Genomic DNA, 21322 nt, shown 5'->3' with positions numbered 1-21322 from the left:
CCACCCCCTAGGCTATGAAGATGTCACCATCCTCTGCCTGAGCCGTCCAAACACTGACTCAGAACTCACTTTGGAAAGGCCCAGTTCAGGCCCAGGTGCCCACAGGCTCTGTGGCACAGGAATTGCTTAATAAATGTAATTAGTATTATTATAGTCCAGCGCTCTGCACACAGTAACGAATGAATGAATGAATTGTACTTTCCAAACGCTTGGTCCAGTGCTCTGCACGCAGTAAGCGCTCAACAAATACGATTGAAGGAAGGAAGGGAATGGACAAACTCCCTACAGCAAGCCCCGTCGGAAGGGACTTTGGAGCTGCGACTTGCCTCCTGGTGCTCGTTTGGGGGTGGGGGGGCTGAACAGGTGGGGCTCTTGGCCCTTCTATGCCTGTTTTCGGGGGGAGCCACGTGTTCCTGCTATGCAGACTGGAAGAATGTACTTGTACTTGCCAAGTGCCTAGTACAGTGCTCTGCACACAGTAAACGCTCAATAAATACGACTGAATGAATGAAAGAACGCCAAACTCGTTGACGGGGCCTCACGGCTCCACCAACCATCTCTCGGAAAAGAGTGGCACGTTTTAGCTGGAGGATGAGCCGGGACTAAGGCGGAAATACAAATGGAAGCCAGGACGCTCAGGAATCGCTGAATTTTCTCGGCAGCAAAGAAGAAAGCCATCTCCCTCGCGACTCCCGCCTAACTCACGGTTGCCACTGGGCTGGCCGTTTTTCAGTTGCCCGGGGGGACACCCTCGGAGCTGAACAGGAAAAATGGGGACAGATTATGTGGGGTCAAAGCGGGGACAAACCTCCCCGGGGAAGGGGCTGTGGATTTGAAAGTGATTGTGCGCCTGACTGGAAGCCATTCCTCATGCCAATGGGCAGGCTGGATCCCACGGGCTAGGAAAGTCCCCTCCATGGGAAGAGCAAGCCAACTAGAAACGTTTGGGTTTGACTTCATTTTCGTCCTAATTCTCAGACGGGAGGGGAAGTCTGCATAGAGTCCACGTTCTCTCTCTGGCCTCCAGTCATCTCAGACCATGGTGAAGCTAAGCTCCCTCTACACGGACTGGGGCCCTCTTCGGAAAGACATTGCGAATAAATGGGCTTGGGCGGAGCTGAATTTGCACCCGAAACATTTCCTTTGGAAGCCGTTCCAAGTCAGCTTGGGCCCAGGGAGGGTTGCATCCCTTTGAGATAACTGGAAAAACGCACTCTATCCCAGCAGTCGAGCCAGGAAAAACGTTCCCCGTACCCGGGCTCCTCTCACACCTTCCTGGAGCGGGGAGAGTCCGAAATGCCCGCGCTTCCCCCTACCTCGAGGTGTGGGGGGGCCTGTCTGGTGGCTACCATCAACTGTTGGCCAGGACCCCGCTACCTAAGCTAGCCCTATCCTTAAAGATGGAAGGATGCAGGCCACCCCTCCCCTTCTGCCGCTTCCCTCAGCCTCTGGTGGGGATTTCTCCCTGGACTCCGCCGGGTCCGATGGAGGCAAAGTGAAACCCAATGTGAATCCTGACCCCGAGAGGGGCCGCTCTGAGGACTGGTCAGAGACCCGAGTGCTGGAGGATGCTCAGGCGGCTCAAGCGAGGACCGGGGAAGAAGCGGAGCCCAGGGAGAGAGAGAGAGGCCGGCGACGCGGAATGGAAAACGGAAAGGGAAGTCAGGAGAAGGCAGCGGGACTGACCGCTCCAGCGGGGTAAGCGGAAAGCCCCAAGGGGCGAAGAGAGGGCCCAAAGCCCAGGGGATCACAAAGAGAGCTGAGCCTGGGAGAGAGGAGCGAGTCCTCAGCGCTACGCTGTGACTACTGCCCCGTCTCCGGATGCCGGAGAGGCCCGCGGGGCCTCGTCGGGATCCACCCTGGCTACCTGACTCAGCTCCGCTCGCCAAGTTCTCAGCTCCGCAAGGAGAGTCGCCTTCTGCTCGTCAATAAAGTGGTCGGCAATCTGCTAAACCAAAACTGACCGGGAAACCGACATCCGCTGTACACTTCTGGGGAGGCCATATTCACGTATGGCCCGCTTTTTGTTTGCCCCTCCAGCCCCTCAGGGAAAGTTGGATAAATGGCCCAAAATGGTGCGGGTTCTACCGGCACGGTGTGAACCACGTTGTTATTTTACAGGATATTTAGGGACCCTAGATGCCGTCCCACACCAATCTGAACATATCAGTCGCTCCCCACAGGTGTCAAAAATACACACTCTGTCAAGTCCAATTTTTATCTCCGGCAAAACGATCGGTGCCCGGGGCCTGTGTCTCCCTCGGTCTTCATTAGTCCATTTGGGACAGGCTTAAGCTCCTTAAACCATTCTGTCCAGCTAGGAAGATAATTTGTCCTTTTTAAGAGGAAGAGTTTTTTGTGCGTGCAGCGGGGGAGACCGTGATCTCTAGATATCATTTGTGCCGTCGGCTCAAAAGGAGGCTTGAGTCCGAACGTATGGAAACAGTACTCGAATCTGAGAAATACTATTCCAGTTCATTTGCACTAAAAAGCCATCTCTCATTTGAGCTTCGGAGCAGTGGCCTAGGGAGTCTTCAAAACCAAGATCCGGCTAGGAAAGCGATCCCCCTTTTAGACTGTGAGCCCACTGTTGGGTAGGGACTGTCTCTATATGTTGCCAATTTGTACTTCCCAAGTGCTTAGTACCGTGCTCTGCACATAGTAAGCGCTCAATAAATACGATTGATGATGATAGCGATCATTCCACCAGAAGAGGAAGGGCTGACGCAAACCCCGGCTACCCCAGAAGCGCAACGGCGGACTCGAACGCCCGGGCTGGCCGGGTTAGTCAACACTTCAAACGCGGCTTAGTCGGGGTCTGTGATATCGTGTTCGCATGCTTAATGAAAGGTACAACAAAATATATTTACACCTTTGCTGCATCTGAAACTGTGTCCCAGTTGCCACCGCTTAAAGAGAACTTCCCACTACCTATCCGTAAGAGGATTTCTTCGGGAGTGTCATTGGGGCCATTAGCAAAAGGAGTATAGCTAGTGAAAAAACACACAAACACAGGTTTTAGTAGCAGAGAATTACAAACATGGGGCACCTCGGGAGGGTGGCGGACGCAGGATTTCATGCAACGCTTCGCTGGGGACTACACGAAAGACACCGTCTAATGCCCTCCCCGCCCCCTCCGCCCCCCTCCAGCCTTCCGGCCCGGCCCCTGAGCAGACGGGGCCACGGGACGGTGGGGTTCCCCGCCGCTGCGGCTTTTTACTCCTCACGGGAGACTTGCGGAAAGGGACTGAGATCTGAAAATTGTGGCAGCGGGACAACAACCGGAGTCTAAGAATGGCTACTTTCCTCTTTTTTTCAACGGGTGCCCCAGGATAAACCATTTAGTTCTAGGTTTGTGGGTCCCGCCGTTCGAATCTTCACTAAGCTTGAGAGCGTGGACGAGTTTGGAGTTCAGGCTTTTTCAAAATAGGGCTTAGGCTTGAAAACCTGAACCTGCTGGGCGAGACTGGGAAACGGACACCCCTCTTGCCCCTCATCCCGCCTCCCCTGTACCCCTGGATCACCCCTTCCCTCCTGGAGCGGGCCCCGAAGATCGGGAAACGTCAGCTAGTAGGACCCGGCTGCTCAGTTTTCTTAATTTGCCAAGGCAGCCCCTGCTGATGGGCTCGAACGCGTCCGCCGGGCCTCTTCGGGAAAGAAAAGGGGCATCCCATACAGGCCCCGCTGAGGGGTATTTTCTAGCTCTCCCTATGTTGGGGGCAGTTTCCAATCGGCATACCGAACGGTGAATGGACACCGTGACACCAGGACAGGGGGAAGTGAATCCGGAGGGAGTCATTAGACGGACGTGGTCCGGAGAGCCGACTGGCTGATTGTTGTCCGGGCGGAGAATCGAGCTTCCGAACTCGGTGCCCAAGTGGAGTCCCCTGCTGCTTCGCCCCAAAGATAGAGTGACTCGAGAAAAAAATGAGGCCCGGAGGGGGTTCCACACTCTCCGGCTCGGCAGTTTGGGGTGAGAGGCAAGAGGCAGTGTGGCCTAGTAGTCAGAAGGGCCCGGGTTCTAATGCCCGCTCCGCCACTTGTCTGCTGTGTGACCTTGGACAAGTCGTTTTGCTTCTCTGGGCCTCAGCTGTCTCATCTGCAAAATGGGGATTAAGACTATGAGCCCCACGTGGGACAGACAACAATCAGCCAGTCGGCTTTCCGGACCACATCCGTCTAATAACTCCCTCCTCCGGATTCATTTCCTCCTGTCCTGGTGTCACGGTGTCCATTCACCGTTCGGTATGCCGATTGGAAACTGCCCCCAAAACAGGGAGAGCTAGAAAATACCCCTCAGCAGGGCCTGTTTGGGATGCCCCTTTTCTTTTTTTTTAGACTGTGAGCCCACTGTTGGGTAGGGACTGTCTCTATATGTTGCCGATTTGTACTTCCCAAGCGCTTAGTACAGTGCTCTGCACATAGTACGCACTCAATAAATACGATTGATGATGATGTCAGGGACTGGGTTGTATCTAACCCAGTGCTTAGTACGGGGCCTGGCACATAGTAAGCGCTTAAAAAATACCATTAAAAAAAAAAAGGCTGGGAGGCCTGGATGGATCCAACCTTGTTCCAGCCCAATATGTGCGTGGTGGTGAAAAGATAATCCATAGATGCCGGGAAGGCCAAGTGTGAGGTGGGAGTCAAGCACACAGCCGAAAGGCAGCTTGGAGATGGAGTGGGCCGGTCTGAAAGGACTCTCCTGTGGCTAAAACCCCGACTCCCACACCGTAAAGCCCGGTCAGCTCTCCTAGACGACGGGCGATGCTCTATAAAGAACCCAGGTGAAGGAAGGCTCAAGCCAACACCCGCACTCAGCACCTCCCGTGCCGCTGTGGGCCATCTGGGCACGCGTGTCTGGGCGGAAGCGTGCTCCTGGGTCATACAACTGTGATGGGGGGGTTGGAGAAGTGGGTTGGAGGTTGTGGCGGGGAGATGCTGCCAGAGCACTCACATCCCGGGAGAGGCTGGCCACAGTTTGCAGAGAGACACACAAACGGGTTACAGCAGGCCAACTTGTACTTCCCAAGCGCTTAGTCCAGTGCTCACAGCACACAGTAAGCGCTCCATAAATACGATTGAATGAATGAATGAATGCCAGCCACTATGGCTTGCAAATCCCACGGCCAGAACAAGACGACCCAGAGAACAAAATTAGGTTGCCCATTGATAAGACGTATTAATGCCCTTGGCCTTGGGAAGGTGGCGTTTGGTCATTTCACTCTAACCTGGGGAGGAAAGGAGGCCTGAAGCTCTGCATCGGGGGCCGGGTCCTACCCTGTTCTAGCTGGAACCCACCCCACTTTCCTCGGGACTCCTGCTCGACAGACAAGTAACAATCCTTTCCCTCAGGTCACAGCCCTGTCCCCGGAACCCGGTGGTCGCCGGGAAGCCCCGGAAGCCGGGGAAACGGGCCCGGCGTGCGAGACGTTTCGGACACCACGGCGACGGCGGCCCTCGGCGGGAGCGAGAGTTTCCTACCCAGCCAGCATTGTGTACAAGAGAACCCCCAGGCTCCAGATGTCACACGCAGCATCGTACCCCTGCCTCATGAGAACCTACGAGAGAAAAACGTCACCATCAAAAGCGGCAGACATCAGGCTAGCGCCCGTGAAGGAGCGGGGTGGCCCCTATCTCGCCGGAAGCGGCAGGGAACAGTACGTAGAGCGTGGGCTTGGGAGTCAGAAGGTCATGGGTTCTCATCCCAGCTCCGCTAATAATAATAATAATAATAATAATAATAATAATAATAATAATAATAATAATGTTGGTATTTGTTAAGTGCTTACTATGTGCAAAGCACTGTTCTAAGCGCTGGGGGGGGTACAAGGCAATCAAGCTTGTCCCAAGTGGGGCTCACAGTCTTCACCCCCATTTTACAGATGAGGGAGCTGAGGCCCAGAGAAGTTAAGTGACTGGCCCGAAGTCACACAGCTAAGTGGTGGAGCCGGGATTCGAACCCCTGACCTCTGACTCCCAAGCCCGGGCTCTTTCCACTGAGCCACGCTGCTCCTCATACTTATCTGCTGCGCGGCCTCGGGCAAATCACTTCTCTGGACCTCCTTCCCTTCCCCACAGCACCTGTATATATGTATATATGTTTGTACATATTACTCTATTTATTTATTTTACTTGTACACATCTATTCTATTGATTTTATTTTGTTAGTACATTTGGTTTTGTTCTCTGTCTCCCCCTTTTAGATTGTGAGCCCACTGTTGGGTAGGGACTGTCTCTATATGTTGCCAACTTGGACTTCCCAAGCGCTTAGTACAGTGCTCTGCACACAGTAAGCGCTCAGTAAATACAACTGATTGATTGATTGATTGGCCTCAGAGTTCCCTCATCCGTAAAATGGGGGTTGAGACTGTGAGCCCCCGATGGGACAGGGACTGTGTTCAAACTGGTTTGCTTGTATCCACCACAATGCTTAATACAGTGCGTGTGGCACATAGTAAGTGCTTAACAAATACCATGATTATTATCATCATCACCTACCACCATCCCTGCAGCCTGAAATTACACTGCAATTGACAGCCCGGTTCTTTTGGACTGAAGTGAACGCGATTCCAAAGCGCACGAGCAGGGCAGACGCCACGATGGAACCGGTTGGGCCCGGTGACCCCGCGGGGGAGAGCGCAACAGCAGAGCGAGGGCCCGACGCCGGGGCGGAGCCGGGACTACCTCGGGGGCCACAAAGTTGGCGGTGTAGCAAGGAGTCAGGAGCAGTCCGTTGTCTCCCCGGAGCTGTTTCGCAAAGCCGAAATCGCATATCCTGATGGAGTCCGCGTTGTTGGAGTCATCCATGTATAAAATGTTACTAGGTTTCAGGTCTCGATGCACTACCTGGGGGATAGGAGAGAAAATCTTTAATTCCCAGGGTTTCATGACTGCACCTCTGAGAGGCCGATAACCTCGGGGGATGTCACGCCCCTTTCCCCCCGGGCCTCCCTTCCCAATGCCTTGCCATACTTGCACAAACTGGAATTGATTTTCGGGAATGAGACCCGCTCTGACTTTCACCAAGAGGCTTAAATGCAAAAAGGTTAACTCTCCTTATTCATTCATTCATTCAATCGTATTTATTGAGTGCTTACTCTGTGAAGAGCACTGTACTAAGTGCTTGGGAGGTACAAGTCGGCAACATATAGAGATGGTCCCTACCCAACAATGGGCTCACAGTCTAGAATGCGGAGGCAGACAACAAAACAAGTGGACGGGTGTCGTCGTCAGAACAAATAGAATTAAAGCTAAATGTACATCATTAACAAAACTCAACATGTCCAAGACTGAACTCCTTATCTTCCCTCCCAAACCCTGCCCTCTCCCTGACTTTCCCATCACTGTTGACGGCACTACCATCCTTCCCGTCTCACAAACCCGCAATCTTGGTGTCACCCTCGACTCCGCTCTCTCGTTCACCCCTCACATCCAATCCGTCACCAAAACCTGCCGGTCTCACCTCCGCGACATCGCCAAGATCCACCCTTTCCTCTCCATCCAGACTGCTATCCTGCTCGTTCAATGTCTCATCCTATCCCGACTGGATTACTGCATCAGCCTCCTCTCTGATCTCCCATCCTCCTGTCTCTCCCCACTTCAATCCATACTTCACGCCGCTGCCCGGATCGCCTTTGTGCAGAAACGCTCTGGGCATGTTACTCCCCTCCTCAAAAATCTCCAGTGGCTACCAGTCGACCTACTCATCAGGCAAAAACTCCTCACCCTGGGCTTCAAGGCCGTCCATCCCCTCGCCCCCTCCTACCTCCCCTCCCTTCTCTCCTTCTCCAGCCCAGCCCGCACCCTCCGCTCCTCTGCCGCTAATCTCCTCACCGGGCCTCGTTCTCGCCTGTCCCGCCGTCGACCCCCGGCCCACGTCATCCCCCAGGCCTGGAATGCCTTCCCTCTGCCCATCCGCCCAGCTAGCTCTCTTCCTCCCTTCAAAGCCCTACTGAGAGCTCACCTCCTCCAGGAGGCCTTCCCACACTGAGCCCCCTCCTTCCTCTCCCCCTCCTCCCCCTCCCCATCCCACCTGCCTTACCTCCTTCCCCTCCCCACAGCATCTGTATATATGTATATATGTTTGTACGGATTTATTACTCTATTTTATTTGTACAAATTTATTCTATTTATTTTATTTTGTTAATATGTTTTGTTTTATTGTCTGTCTCCCCCTTCTAGACTGTGAGCCCACTGTTGGGTAGGGACCGTCTCCATATGTTGCCAACTTGTCCTTCCCAAGCGCTTAGTATGGTGCTCTGCACACAGTAAGCGCTCAATAAATACGATTGAATGAATGAATGAATGAAAATAAACAGAATAGTAACTATGTACAAGTAAAATAGAGTAATAAATCTGTACAAACATATATACAGGGGCTGTGGGGAGGGAAAGGAGGTAGGGCGGGGGGAGATGGGGAGGAGGAGAGGAAAAAGGGGGCTCAGTCTGGGAAGGCCTCCTGGAGGAGGTGAGCTCTCAGTAGGGCTTTGAAGGGAAGAAGAGAGCTAGCTTGGCGGATGGGCAGAGGGAGGGCATTCCAGGCCAGGGGACGATGGCGGGACAGGCAAGAACGAGTGATTGAGCACTTACTATGGACTAAGCGCTTGGGAGAGGCCAATACAACAGAGTTGGTGGACAAGTTATCTGGCCACAACAAGCTTACGGTCTAGAGTGAAGAAGCATGGCTCAGTAGAAAGAGCACGGGCTTTGGAGTCAGAGGTCATGGGTTCAAATTCCAGCTCCGCCACTTGTCAGCTGTGTGACTTTGGGCAAGTCACTTCACTTCTCTGTGCCTCAGTTACCTCATCTGTCAAATGGGGATTAAGACTGTGAGCCTCCAGTGGGACAACCTGATCACCTTGTAACCTCCCCAGTGCTGAGAACAGTGCTTTGCACATAGTAAGCGCTTAATAAATGCCATTATTATTATTATTATTATTAGAGGGGGAAACGGACATCGGTGCAAATAAATTGGTTATGGAGGCGTACTTGAGTGCTGTGGGGGCTGAAGGTTGGGTGAATATCAAGTGCTTAAGGGGTGCAGATCTATAAATCCATATGCGATGCAGACGGGAGAGAGAGTAGGGGAAAAGAAGGCTCACGCTTTCAGCTCTCCTTTAATTTTAGACGATAAGGAGACCAAAAGCCGAATATTGCCCCGGACCAGATACGGGGAGAAGGTAAACGCCTAGCAAAATGCCACTAAGACAGCGAACAACCTTTCTTTAGTGGGGGGAATTCCAAAGTCCAAGAGAAATCTACATTTATTCATCCTGAAAAAGACGACTCGAAAATGTGATAGCCTTACTGCTGGATTTGCTAAGAAATATTTCCTGTCAAATTACCTTAAGTAAATTATGAAGGTCACCATTTGAAAATGAACCACCATTTTAAGAAAATGAAACGCCATCAACGACTTTAATTTGAACACGAACAAGGAAATGTTCTCATAATTGAATGACCTGATTGATCTTCGGGTAATGATTTTTGCTTTTATAACACAAAAATAATATTGGGATGATAAATTCAAATAGAATATGTTAAATTAGAGTCTGTACCCGATGTCTGTACCCACAAAGATTATAATGAAATTCAAGATATCCATCTCAAGTCCTGGGATAATGATTTTCTTTGACTTTGTTTTTCTGGGAAAAATCCTAATTTAACACTCTCATTTAGTCTTCAAGAAAAAAGAAATTCAAAATTCAAAATGAAGCAAGGAGAGAGAATTAATGTAACTGACGCTCAGAAGCTTTATGTACACTCAAGGACTCGGTTATTGACTGGAAGCTCGTTGTGTGCAGGGATTGTCTCTCTTTACTGCTACACTGTACTTTCTCAAGTGCTTAGTACAGTGCTCTGCACCCAGTAAGCGCTCAATAAATACGACAATGAATGAACGGTCTACTTCAAAGTAGGAGAAAATTACAAAAAAGCCAGGCTTTTTTTTCCATTTTCATTCATTCATTCAATGGTATTTATTGAGGGCTTACTGTGTGCAGAGCACTGTACTACTACTACTACTAATAACAATAATAATGATGGCATTTATTAAGCACTTACTATGTGCAAAGCACTGTTCTAAGAGCTGCGGAAGTTACAAGGTGATCAGGTTGTCCCAAGGGGGCTCAGTCTTCATCCCCATTTTACAGATGAGGGAACTGAGGCCCAGAGAAGTTAAGTGACTTGCCCAAAGTCACATAGCTGATAAGCGGCGGAGCCGGGGTTTGAACCCATGACCTCTGACTCCAAAGCCCGGGATCTTGGGAAGTACAAGTCGGCAACATCTAGAGACGGTCCCTACCCAACAACGGGCTCACAGTCTAGAAGGGGGGAGACAGACAACAAAACTAAACAAGTGGACAGGTGTCCAGTCATCAGAATACATAGAAGTAAAGCTAGATACACATCATTAACAAAATAAATACAATAGTAAATATGTACAAGTAAAATAAATAGAGTAATCAATCTGTACAAACATATATACAGGTGCTGTGGGGAGGGGAAGGAGGTAAGGTGGGAGGATGGGGGGGGGAGAGGAAAAAGTGGGCTCAGTGTGGGAAGGCCTCCTGGAGGAGGTGAGCTTTCAGTAGGGCTATGAAGGGAGGAAAAGAGCGAGCCTGGCGGATGTGCAGAGGGAGTGGGGGCATTCCAGGCCAGGGGGAGGACGTGGGCCGGGGGTCGACGGCGGGACGGGCGAGAAGGAGGCCCGGTGAGGAGGTGAGCGATGGCAGAGGAGCGGAGGGTGCGGGCTGGGATGGAGAAGGAGAGAAGGGAGGTGAGGTAGGAGGGGGCGAGGGGATGGACAGCCTTGAAACCGAGAGTGAGGAGCTCTTTCTAGATCCACAAATTGTGCATACTGAGTGCTCACTGTGCGCAGAGCACTGCACTGACTGCTCAGGAGAGGACTAGAGTGTTAGTAGAAATTCACAGTCTAACAATACTTCCAATAACAATAATAATGGCATTTATTAAGCGCTTACTACGTGCAGAGCACTGTTCTAAGCGCTGGGGAGGTTACAAGGCAATCAGGTTGTCCCACAGGCTTAATCCCCATTTTGCAGATGAGGGAACTGAGGCCCAGAGAAGTGAAGTGACTTGCCCAAAGTCACACAGCTGACCATCGGCAGAGCCAGGACTTGAACCTATGACCTCTGGCTCTAAAGCCCGGGCTCTTTCCACCGAGCCACGCCACATTTCTTCGACTAGGCTGCAGACAGCCTAATATCAAGCTTATTACTGTGTGCACAGCACTCTAAGGTGACGGCATTTTCCAAACCAAATCCCTGGATCAGACTGATCATAAAGGACCAGGGAGGGTGAAAGATGGTAACGGATTTGAGGGAAAAGTTAAAAGAAAGAACCTGGCCCGTACAATTCAAGTATTACAACGCCTCGCCGTTTCCAGCCCCGACACTTTACATTTCCGATTTCATTACACTCCACTCAAATGATCCATCTCCTGAGGGTGCCGTGCTGTTACTCGGTTTTTACAGTCTGCACAAACGGAATTGCACTTTCAATTTTGTTTCTTGTTTTTAAATAACAATAATAATAATAATAATGGCATTTATTAAGCGCTTACTATGTGCAGAGCACTGTTCTAAGCGCTGGGGAGGTACAAGGTGATCAGCTTGTCCCACGTGGGGCTCACAGTCGTAATCTCCATTTTACAGATGAGGTAACTGAGGTCCAGAGAAGTTAAGCGACTTGCCCAAAGTCACACAGCTGACAAGTGGCAGAGGCAGGATTAGAACCCACGACCTCTGACTCCCAAACCCAGGCTCCTTCCACTAGGCCACGCTGCTTTCCCGGACTCCATTCTTCCCATTATTCCATTCACCAAAGGGTGCGGTGTATGTTTGTGGGTGTCTTCGCATACGCACACACACATATGCAGTGCCTCTATCTTTATTTAGCAAGGATTTAACACTGAAAATAACCTTTTGCAGTCATTCATTCAGTAGTATTTATTGAGCGCTCACTGTGGGCAGAACACTGTACTGGTACTTCTGAAGCGCTTACTATGTGCCAGGCACTGTCCTAAGCGCCGGGGTAGATACAAGATAATCAGGTTGCACACAGTCCCTGTCCCTCAAGGGGCTCACAGTCTTAATCCTTTCATTTTTCCTGTACTCCGCGGTTCTTTCGGACGTTTGCTGTATTTGTGTGGGGATCTCTCCATACTTCCTGAATGACCCAATCTACAGAGGAAAATCTGAAGGGGGGGCAAGGGGGAGAGAGGAAGGTAGTGTGTTTTAGAACGAAAACTAAAAAACCCTCAAAGCTTTTACATTAATAATCCAAGGGGCTGGACATATTTTCCACCGCAATTTGGGCTCTTGGAAAGACATGAAAACACTGCTAGAACTGTACTGAGCACTTGGGAAAGACCAATACGACAATGAACAGTGGCAATCCCTGCCCACAGCGGGCTTACAGTCTAGAGGGACAACACCAAAGCCCCCACCAAAGTGGCTTCTTGAAGGGGTCAGGGATTCCTAGCTGGATTATGCAGACCGAAGTCTTAAAAACACCTAGCTCACCGAGAACCCCTCTGTGCTGAGCCCACTGTTGGGTTGGGACCGTCTCTATATGTTGCCAACTTGTACTTCCCAAGCGCTTAGTACAGTGATATAATACTTATATACTGTATATATGTTTGTATGTATTTATTACTCTATTTATTGTACTTGTACATATTTATTCTATTCATTTGATTTTGTTAAGATGTTTTGTTTTGTTCTCTGTCTCCCCCTTCTAGACTGTGAGCCCGCTGTTGGGTAGGGACCGTCTCTATATGTTGCCAACTTGGACTTCCCAAGCGCTTAGTACAGTGCTCTGCACACAGTAAGTGCTCAATAAATATGATTGATTGATTGATTAATCCCTATTTCACAGATATGCACTGCTATGCACTGCTATGTGCTGTGCACAGATATGCACAGAGAAGCAGCGTGGCTCCCTGGAAAGAGCCCGGGCTTTGGAGTTAGAGGTCATGGGTTCGAATCCCGGCTCTGCCAACTGTCGGCTGTGTGACTTTGGGCAAGTCACTTAACTTCTCTGTGCCTCAGTTAACCTCATCTGCAAAATGGGGATTAAGACTGTGAGCCCCACGTGGGACAACCTGATCACCTTGTAACCTCCCCAGTGCTTAGAACAGTGCTTTGCACATAGTAAGCGCTTAATAAATGCTATCATTATTATTATATGGTAACTGAGGCCCAGAGAAATCAAGTGACTTGGCCGAGGTCACACACAGCACGTAATTAGTGTGGAATCGGGACTATAATCCAGTTGTCTTAAAACGCCGGGGTTGGGCTCGTGCCAAAACGTGCGCTAACACAAGCCGGGGCTGTAAAACCTTCCCGAAAGCTGACATGGTGCAGTCGTAGCTGTGTGTGTGTTCTTGAGCCCATTGTTGGGTCGGGACCGCCTCTATATGTTGCCAACCTGTACTTCCCAAGCGCTTAGTCCAGTGCTCTGCACACAGTAAGCGCTCAATCAATACGATTGAAAGAATCAATGAAGCAGCGTGGCTCAGCGGAAAGAGCCCGGGCTTTGGAGTCAGAGGTCACGGGTTCGAATCCCAGCTCCGCCGCTTGTCAGCTGGGTGACTTTGGGCAAGTCACTTCACTTCTCTGGGCCTCAGTTACCTCATCTGTAAAATGGGGGTGAAGTTTGTGAGCCCCCCGTGGGATAACCCAATCACCTTGTAACCTCCCCAGTGCTTGGAACAGTGCTTTGCACACAGTAAGCGCTTAATAAATGCCATCATTATTATTATTATTATTCTGATGAACTGTACTCTTCTCAAGGCCCTACTGAGAGCTCACCTCCTCCAGGAGGCCTTCCCAGACTGAGCCCCTTCCCTCCTCTCCCTCTCGTCCCCCTCTCCATCCCCCCCATCTTACCTCCTTCCCTTCCCCACAGCACCTGTATATACGTATATATGTTTGTACATATTTATTACTCTATTTATTTATTTATTTTACCTGTACATATCTATTCTATTTATCCAGCTTTTCCTGGATACCCAGGCTAAAGGGTCTGCAGGGATGGGGCTCCCCCAAGTGAACTAAGATCCCTTTCCCCTTCGGCTTCCAGTGCTCTTTCCCGGCAGTGCTGAAAGAACGGCCTGCTAATCGTCCATCTCCCCGGTACCCTGACATCCTGCGGAATTGGGTTTTATCCAACCGCACCGCCAGCCCAATAACCTGCGGGCAAACTGAGGCAGCACAGCTTAGGACAGAGCACTCGGGGCTGGGAGCCGCAAGAGCTCCCTGTATGTATGTATATATGTTTGTACATATTTATTACTCTATTTATTTTACTTGTACATATCTATTCTATTTATTTTATTTTGTTAGTATGTTTGGTTTTGTCTCCCCCTTTTAGACTGTGAGCCCACTGTTGGGTAGGGACTGTCTCTGTATGTTGCCAACTTGTACTTCCCAAGCGCTTAGTACAGTGCTCTGCACATAGTAAGCGCTCAATAAATACGATTGATGATGATGATGATGACTGTCTCTATATGTTGCCAATTTGTACTTCCCAAGCGCTTAAGTACAGTGCTCTGCACATAGTAACCGCTCAATAAATACGATTGATGATGATGATGATGACTGTCTCTATATGTTGCCAATTTGTACTTCCCAAGCGCTTAAGTACAGTGCTCTGCACATAGTAAGCGCTCAATAAATACGATTGATGATGATGACTGTCTCTATATGTTGCCAATTTGTACTTCCCAAGCGCTTAAGTACAGTGCTCTGCACATAGTAATCGCTCAATAAATACGATTGATGATGATGGCTGTCTCTATATGTTGCCAATTTGTACTTCCCAAGCGCTTAAGTACAGTGCTCTGCACATAGTAAGCGCTCAATAAATACGACTGATGATGATGACTGTCTCTATATGTTGCCAATTTGTACTTCCCAAGCGCTTAAGTACAGTGCTCTGCACATAGTAATCGCTCAATAAATACGATTGATGATGATGGCTGTCTCTATATGTTGCCAATTTGTACTTCCCAAGCGCTTAAGTACAGTGCTCTGCACATAGTAAGCGCTCAATAAATACGACTGATGATGATGACTGTCTCTATATGTTGCCAATTTGTACTTCCCAAGCGCTTAAGTACAGTGCTCTGCACATAGTAAGCGCTCAATAAATACGACTGATGATGATGACTGTCTCTATATGTTGCCAATTTGTACTTCCCAAGCGCTTAAGTACAGTGCTCTGCACATAGTAAGTGCTCAATAAATACGATTGATGATGATGATGGAAACCGCTCTGAAATTAGGAGGGAGTCTGAGGCGGCCTGGCCCATCTCCCACTAGCCCGAACGGCTCTTTTCCCCGGAACGGTTCGCCCAGGGAAAGCGCGGCGAGTCCCCGCGCTTGGCCACTTACTCCTTGACAGTGAAGGTAGTCTACTGTTTTCGTGATGGTGTACAGCACGGCACTAGCCTCCCGCTCGGAGAAATATTTCTGCCTGAGGATTCGATCCAGCAGCTCCCCTCCTTTCATCAGCTCCGTAACGAGGTAAATGTACCTGCCGTCGTCGTACACCTGGAGAAGAGAAGAAGTAGGCACCGCTGAGGTTCCGTCCTTCGGCCCGGTCGGCTCTGCTTCGGAACCACTTCAGCTTGTTTCGGGCTTTCCCGCGAGATGGGCCGCGGGGCTTGGTGGAAAGAGCCCGGGCTTGGGAGTCAGAGGACGTGGGTTCTAATCCCAGCTCCTCCGCTTGTCAGCTGGGTGACCCTGGGCCAGTCACTTGCCTTCTCTGGGCCTCAGTTCCCTCATCTGTAAATTGGGGATGAAGACTGTGAGCCCCCTGTGGGACAAACTGATCACCTTGCATCCTCCCCGGCGCTTAGAACAGTGCTTTGCACATAGTAAGCGCTTAACAAATGCCATCATTATTATTATTATTATATTATTGAGTGCTTACTGTGCGCACAGCACTGTACTAAGCGCTTGGGAAGTACAAATAGGCAACATATAGAGACGGTCCCTACTCAACAACGGGCTCACAGTCTAGAAGGGGGAGACAGAGAACAAAACATGTAGACAGGCTTAGTGGAAGGAGCCCGGGCTTGGGAGTCAGAGGATGTGGGTTCTAATCCCGGCTCCTCCGCTTGTCAGCCGGGTGACCTTGGGCAAGTCACTTGCCTTCTCTGGGCCTCAGTTTCCTCATCTGTAAAATGGGGTTTAAAACTGTGAGCCCCATGTGGGACAACCTGATTACCTTGCATCCTCCCCGGCGCTTAGAACAGTGCTTTGCACATAGTAAGCGCTTAACAAATGCCATCATTATTATTATATTATTGAGCGCTTACTAAGCGCTTGGGAAGTACAAGTTGGCAACATATAGAGACGGTCCCTACCCGACAACGGGCTCACAGTCTAGAAGGGGGAGACAGAGAACAAAACATGTAGACAGGCTTAGTGGAAGGAGCCCGGGCTTGGGAGTCAGAGGATGTGGGTTCTAATCCCAGCTCCTCCGCTTGTCAGCTGGGTGACCTTGGGCAAGTCACTTGCCTTCTCTGGGCCTCAGTTCCCTCATCTGTAAAATAGGGTTTAAAACTGTGAGGCCCATGTGGGACAACCTGATTACCTTGCATCCTCCCCAGCGCTTAGAACAGTGCTTTGCACATAGTAAGCGCTTAACAAATCCCATCATTATTATTATATTATTGAGCGCTTACTAAGCGCTTGGGAAGTACAAGTTGGCAACATATAGAGACGGTCCCTACCCGACAACGGGCTCACAGTCTAGAAGGGGGAGACAGACAACAAAACCTGTAGACAGGCTTAGTGGAAGGAGCCCGGGCTTGGGAGTCAGAGGATGTGGGTTCTAATCCCGGCTCCTCCGCTTGTCAGCTGTGTGACCTCGGGCAAGTCACTTAACTTCCCTGTGCCTCAGTTACCTCATCTGTAAAGTGGGGATTAAAAGCGTGAGCCCCACGTGGGACAACCTTATTACCCCAGGGTTCAGAACAGTGCTTGGCACATACTAAGCACTTAATACCATCATAATAATTATTATTATTATTCATTCAATCACTCATATTTACTGAGCGCTTACTGTGTGCGGAGCACTGTACTAAGCGCTTGGGAAGTACAAGTTGGCAACATCTAGAGACGGTCCCCACCCAACAACAGGCTCACAGGCTTTTTCGACTCTCTGCTGGGACCACAGCTATTTCAGCCATCGTGGGGCAACAGGACGAGGAAGGTCTTTAAAGTCTCCCTGCCCCTCCCTTGGCTGCCCGGGGGAACAGGCCGACTCTCCATGTTGTAAAAACCGTCACTATACAAAAGTTTTTAAATCTGGAAGTTGCCCATGATGAAGATAAACTTTCTTGCCTCTTCCAAATATACTGGTACCATATGCCCTGAAGATAAACTTTCTTGCCCCTTCCAAATATACTGGTACCATATGCCCTAACCCAAGGACTCGCCTTTTGAGAGACGACCGAAAGGTCACAAATTCCGTTTAGTTACCTCTCCAGAACTGATCGCTGAGGGGAAAAGGAAAAAGCTTGGGTGATGAATAGACCTCTGTCAAAAACGATCTGCTCCCCATCCCCTTCCCTCCGAATCTGTCGCTGAATCTGGCAAGCGCTGAAGTAAGATTTGGAAATCTCCCGAAATTCGGTCATCCTTTCAAGTTTTTATGGAACCACGCAACATTGGACATTCCTGCAACTCAATGTACAGCTGCCCACTTTGCCATTGTGTCGCAAAAGAGTGGAAATTCCATTTTGCAACCTTTCAAACTCATTGAGCAGAAGCGGTGTGGCCTAGTCATCATCGTTATCAATCGTATTTATTGAGTGCTTACTGTGTGCAGAGCACTGTACTGAGCGCTTGGGAAGTACAAGTTGGGAACAAATAGAGACAGTCCCTACCCAACAGTGGGCTCGCAGTCTAGTGGAAAGAACCTGGGCATGGGACTCAGAGGATCTGGGTTCTAATCCCAGCTCTGCCTGCCGGGTGACCTTGGACAATCACTTCACTTCTCTGTGCCTCAGTTCCCTCCACTGCAAAATGGACATTCAATACCTGGTCTCTCTCCTACTTAGGCTGCGACCTGATCATCTTATAGCTACCCCAACGCTTAGGACACGGCTTGGCACACAGCAATAATAATAATAATGGTATTTATTAAGCGCTTTCTACGTGCAAAGCGCTGTTCTAAGCGCTGGGGAGGTTACAAGGTAGTCAGGTTGTCCCACGTGGGGCTCACCGTCTTCATCCCCATTTTACAGATGAGGTGATTTTGTTAGTATGTTTGGTTTTGTCTCCCCCTTTTAGACTGTGAGCCCACTGTTGGGTAGGGACTGTCTCTATATGTTGCCAATTTGTACTTCCCAAGCGCTTAGTACAGTGCTCTGCACACAGTAAGCGCTCAATAAATACGATTGATTGACTGATTGATTCATTTGCCCAAAGTCACACAGCTGACAACTGGCCGAGGCGGGATGTGAACCCATGACCGCCGACTCCAAAGCCCGTGCTCTTTCCACTGAGCCACACTGCTTAAGTACTTAAATACCACTATTACTATTATCATTAACTCAACGGGCAGCGAATACCACTATTATTATTATTATTATTATTATTATTATTATTATTATTAACTCAACGGGCAGCATTCCTGGAAGAAGGAAACTAGGCTGAGCAGGAAATGGGTTCCTCTCAGGCCCTCAGGGTGAATACTTACATCCTTTAACGTGATGATGTTGGGGTGCTGGCCGTAACGCATCAAGATTTCAATTTCTTCTGACGGATCTCTTTTACTTTTATCAATTATCTGTGAAGTAAGATTCGGGGAAACTCTGAGGAAAACGAAGTCTTTTTGTTTCCTTGAGCTTTCACGCGCCCAGCCCTGTTTAGGGGATTTTCGGAGGGGGCTTGGCCAGCTGGCCCTCGCGGCTCCGAACGGATAACATGCTGACTTGGAGCAGTCGGCTCTTTGCGCGGCGTAGTGGACAGAGCCCGGGCCTGGGAATCCCAAGGTCGTGGGTTCTAATCCTGGCTCTGCCACTTGCCTGCTGTGTGACCTTGGGCGAGTCACTTCCCTTCTCCGGGCCTCAGCTGCCTCATCTGTAAAATGGGGATTGAGACTGTAAGCCCCACAGTCTCCCCCTTTCAGACTGTGAGCCCACTGTTGGGTAGGGACCGTCTCTATATGTTGCCAACTTGTATTTCCCAAGTGCTTAGTACAGTGCTCTGCACACAGTAAGCGCTCAATAAATACGATTGATGATGATGATGACATGGGACAGGGACTGTGTCCATCCTGATTTGCTTGTATCATAATAATAATGGCATTTATTAAGCGCTTACTATGTGCAAAGCACTGTTCTAAGCGCTGGGGAGGATACAAGGTGATCAGATTGTCCCGCGTGGGGCTCACAGTCTTCATCCCCATTTTACAGATGAGGCCCAGAGAATAATAATAATAATGACAATAATAATGGCATTTGTTAAGTGCTTACTATGTGCAAAGCACAGTTCTAAGCGCTGGGGACGATACAAGGTGATCAGGTTGTCCCGCGTGGGGCTCACAGTCTTCATCCCCATTTTACAGATGAGGCCCAGAGAATAATAATAATAATGATAATAATAATGGCATTTGTTAAGCGCTTACTATGTGCAAAGCATTGTTCTAAGCGCTGGGGACGATACAAGGTGATCAGGTTGTCCCGCGTGGGGCTCACAGTCTTCATCCCCATTTTACGGATGAAGCCCAGAGAATAATAATAACAATAATAATGGCATTTGTTAAGTGCTTACTACGTGCAAAGCACTGTTCTAAGTGCTGGGGAGGATACAAGGTGATCAGGTTGTCCCGCGTGGGGCTCACAGTCTTCATCCCCATTTTACAGATGAGGGCCAGAGAATAATAATAATAATAATAATAATAATAATAATAATAATAATAATGATGGCATTTGTTAAGCGCTTACTATGTGCAAAGCACTGTTCTAAGCGCTGGGGAGGATATAAGGTGATCAGGTTGTCCCGCGTGGGGCTCACAGTCTTCATCCCCATTTTACAGATGAGGCCCAGAGAAGTGACGTGACTTGCCCAAAGTCACACAGCTGACCACTGGTGCAGCCAGGATTTGAACCCATGACTCTGACATCCAAGCCCGGGCTCTTTCCACTGAGCCACGCTTATATCCATCCCAGCGTCTAGTGCAGTGTCTGGCACGTAGTAAGCGTTTAACAGGTACCATAATTATTACCCTCCCAGATGCCCGTGGCAAGGGGACTCAGGAGCGTCCCCACCAGGTCCCCCAGTGAGCCGCACACAGAGCTCAATCAATCAATCAATTGTATTTACTGAGCGCTTACTGTGTGCAGAGCACTGTACTAAGCGCTTGGGAAGTACAAGTTGGTACAATATAACTGATCGATTGACTGACGTCGGTTGGGTGCGCATGGACCCTGGACCCAAAAGGGCCCCCGCTGTTGGGAGAACGTTCCCAGTTCTGCCCAAAACGCATGGTGGAAACACCCATTACGGGAGAAGCGAGCGCACCGTCTCCAGCCGAACAAACGTATGGGTGAATCTGATTCTCCATTCATTCATTCAATCGTATTTATTGAGCGCTTACTGTGTGCAGAGCACTGTACTAAGCGCTTGGGAAGTACAGGTTGGCAACATATAGAGACGGTCCCTACCCAAAAGTGGGCTCACAGTCTTGGTAAGGCTTACTATGGTACTCTGCACCCAGTAAGTGCTCAATTCATTCATTCATTCAATCGTATTTATTGAGCGCTTACTGTGTGCAGAGCACTGTACTAAGCGCTTGGGAAGTACAGGTTGGCAACATATAGAGACAGTCCCTATTCAACAACGGGCTCACAGTCTCAATATATAGCACTGATTAAAAATGCCATCGATTCCCATCCTCGGGGAGCTCCGATCTAACCAACGGAGCCTCAACATTTATTTGGCACTAAATGACATAGCGCTTCGCGGCTCGGTGGAAAGAGCACGGGCTTTGGAGTCAGGGGTCACGGATTCGAATCCCGCCTCGGCCAATTGTCAGCTGTGTGACTTGGGGCAGGTCACTTCGCTTCTCTGTGCCTCAGTTCCCCCATCTGTAAAACGGGGATTAAGACTGTGAGCCCCCTGTGGGACCACCTGATCACCTTGTAACCTCCCCCAGCGCTTAGGACAGTGTTTTGCACATAGTAAGCGCTTAATAAATGCCATTATTACTATTATTAGGTGCATTTTTGTCCGCTTCTCTGAAAACTCGACTCAGTCTATTTAGACAGAGGTGCCGA

The 21322-nt window shown here is 49.6% G+C and overlaps 1 protein-coding gene across 2 annotated transcripts in view; it reads right to left on the bottom strand.

Annotated features, from left to right (window-relative positions):
- RPS6KA6 (ribosomal protein S6 kinase A6) overlaps positions 1 to 21322 on the bottom strand; it is an 84556-nt gene that overhangs the window by 3393 nt on the left and 59841 nt on the right. Inside the window, exons 15-19 of one of the 2 annotated variants that reach the window (XM_038747982.1) lie at positions 18742 to 18831; positions 15423 to 15581; positions 6688 to 6849; positions 5485 to 5561; positions 2873 to 2990 (exon numbers count right to left, since the gene is read on the bottom strand). In XM_038747982.1, coding sequence (XP_038603910.1) covers positions 2873 to 2990; positions 5485 to 5561; positions 6688 to 6849; positions 15423 to 15581; positions 18742 to 18831 — 606 coding nt within the window. The remainder of the gene's footprint in view (positions 1 to 2872; positions 2991 to 5484; positions 5562 to 6687; positions 6850 to 15422; positions 15582 to 18741; positions 18832 to 21322) is intronic. The other variant, XM_038747983.1, reaches the window with a different exon arrangement.

The sequence above is a fragment of the Tachyglossus aculeatus genome, chromosome 6 (assembly GCF_015852505.1).
Source record: "Tachyglossus aculeatus isolate mTacAcu1 chromosome 6, mTacAcu1.pri, whole genome shotgun sequence".
Lineage (NCBI taxonomy): Eukaryota > Metazoa > Chordata > Mammalia > Monotremata > Tachyglossidae > Tachyglossus > Tachyglossus aculeatus.
Note: the sequence above shows the minus strand (reverse complement) of the source record. Positions and strands in the feature narration are given on the sequence as shown.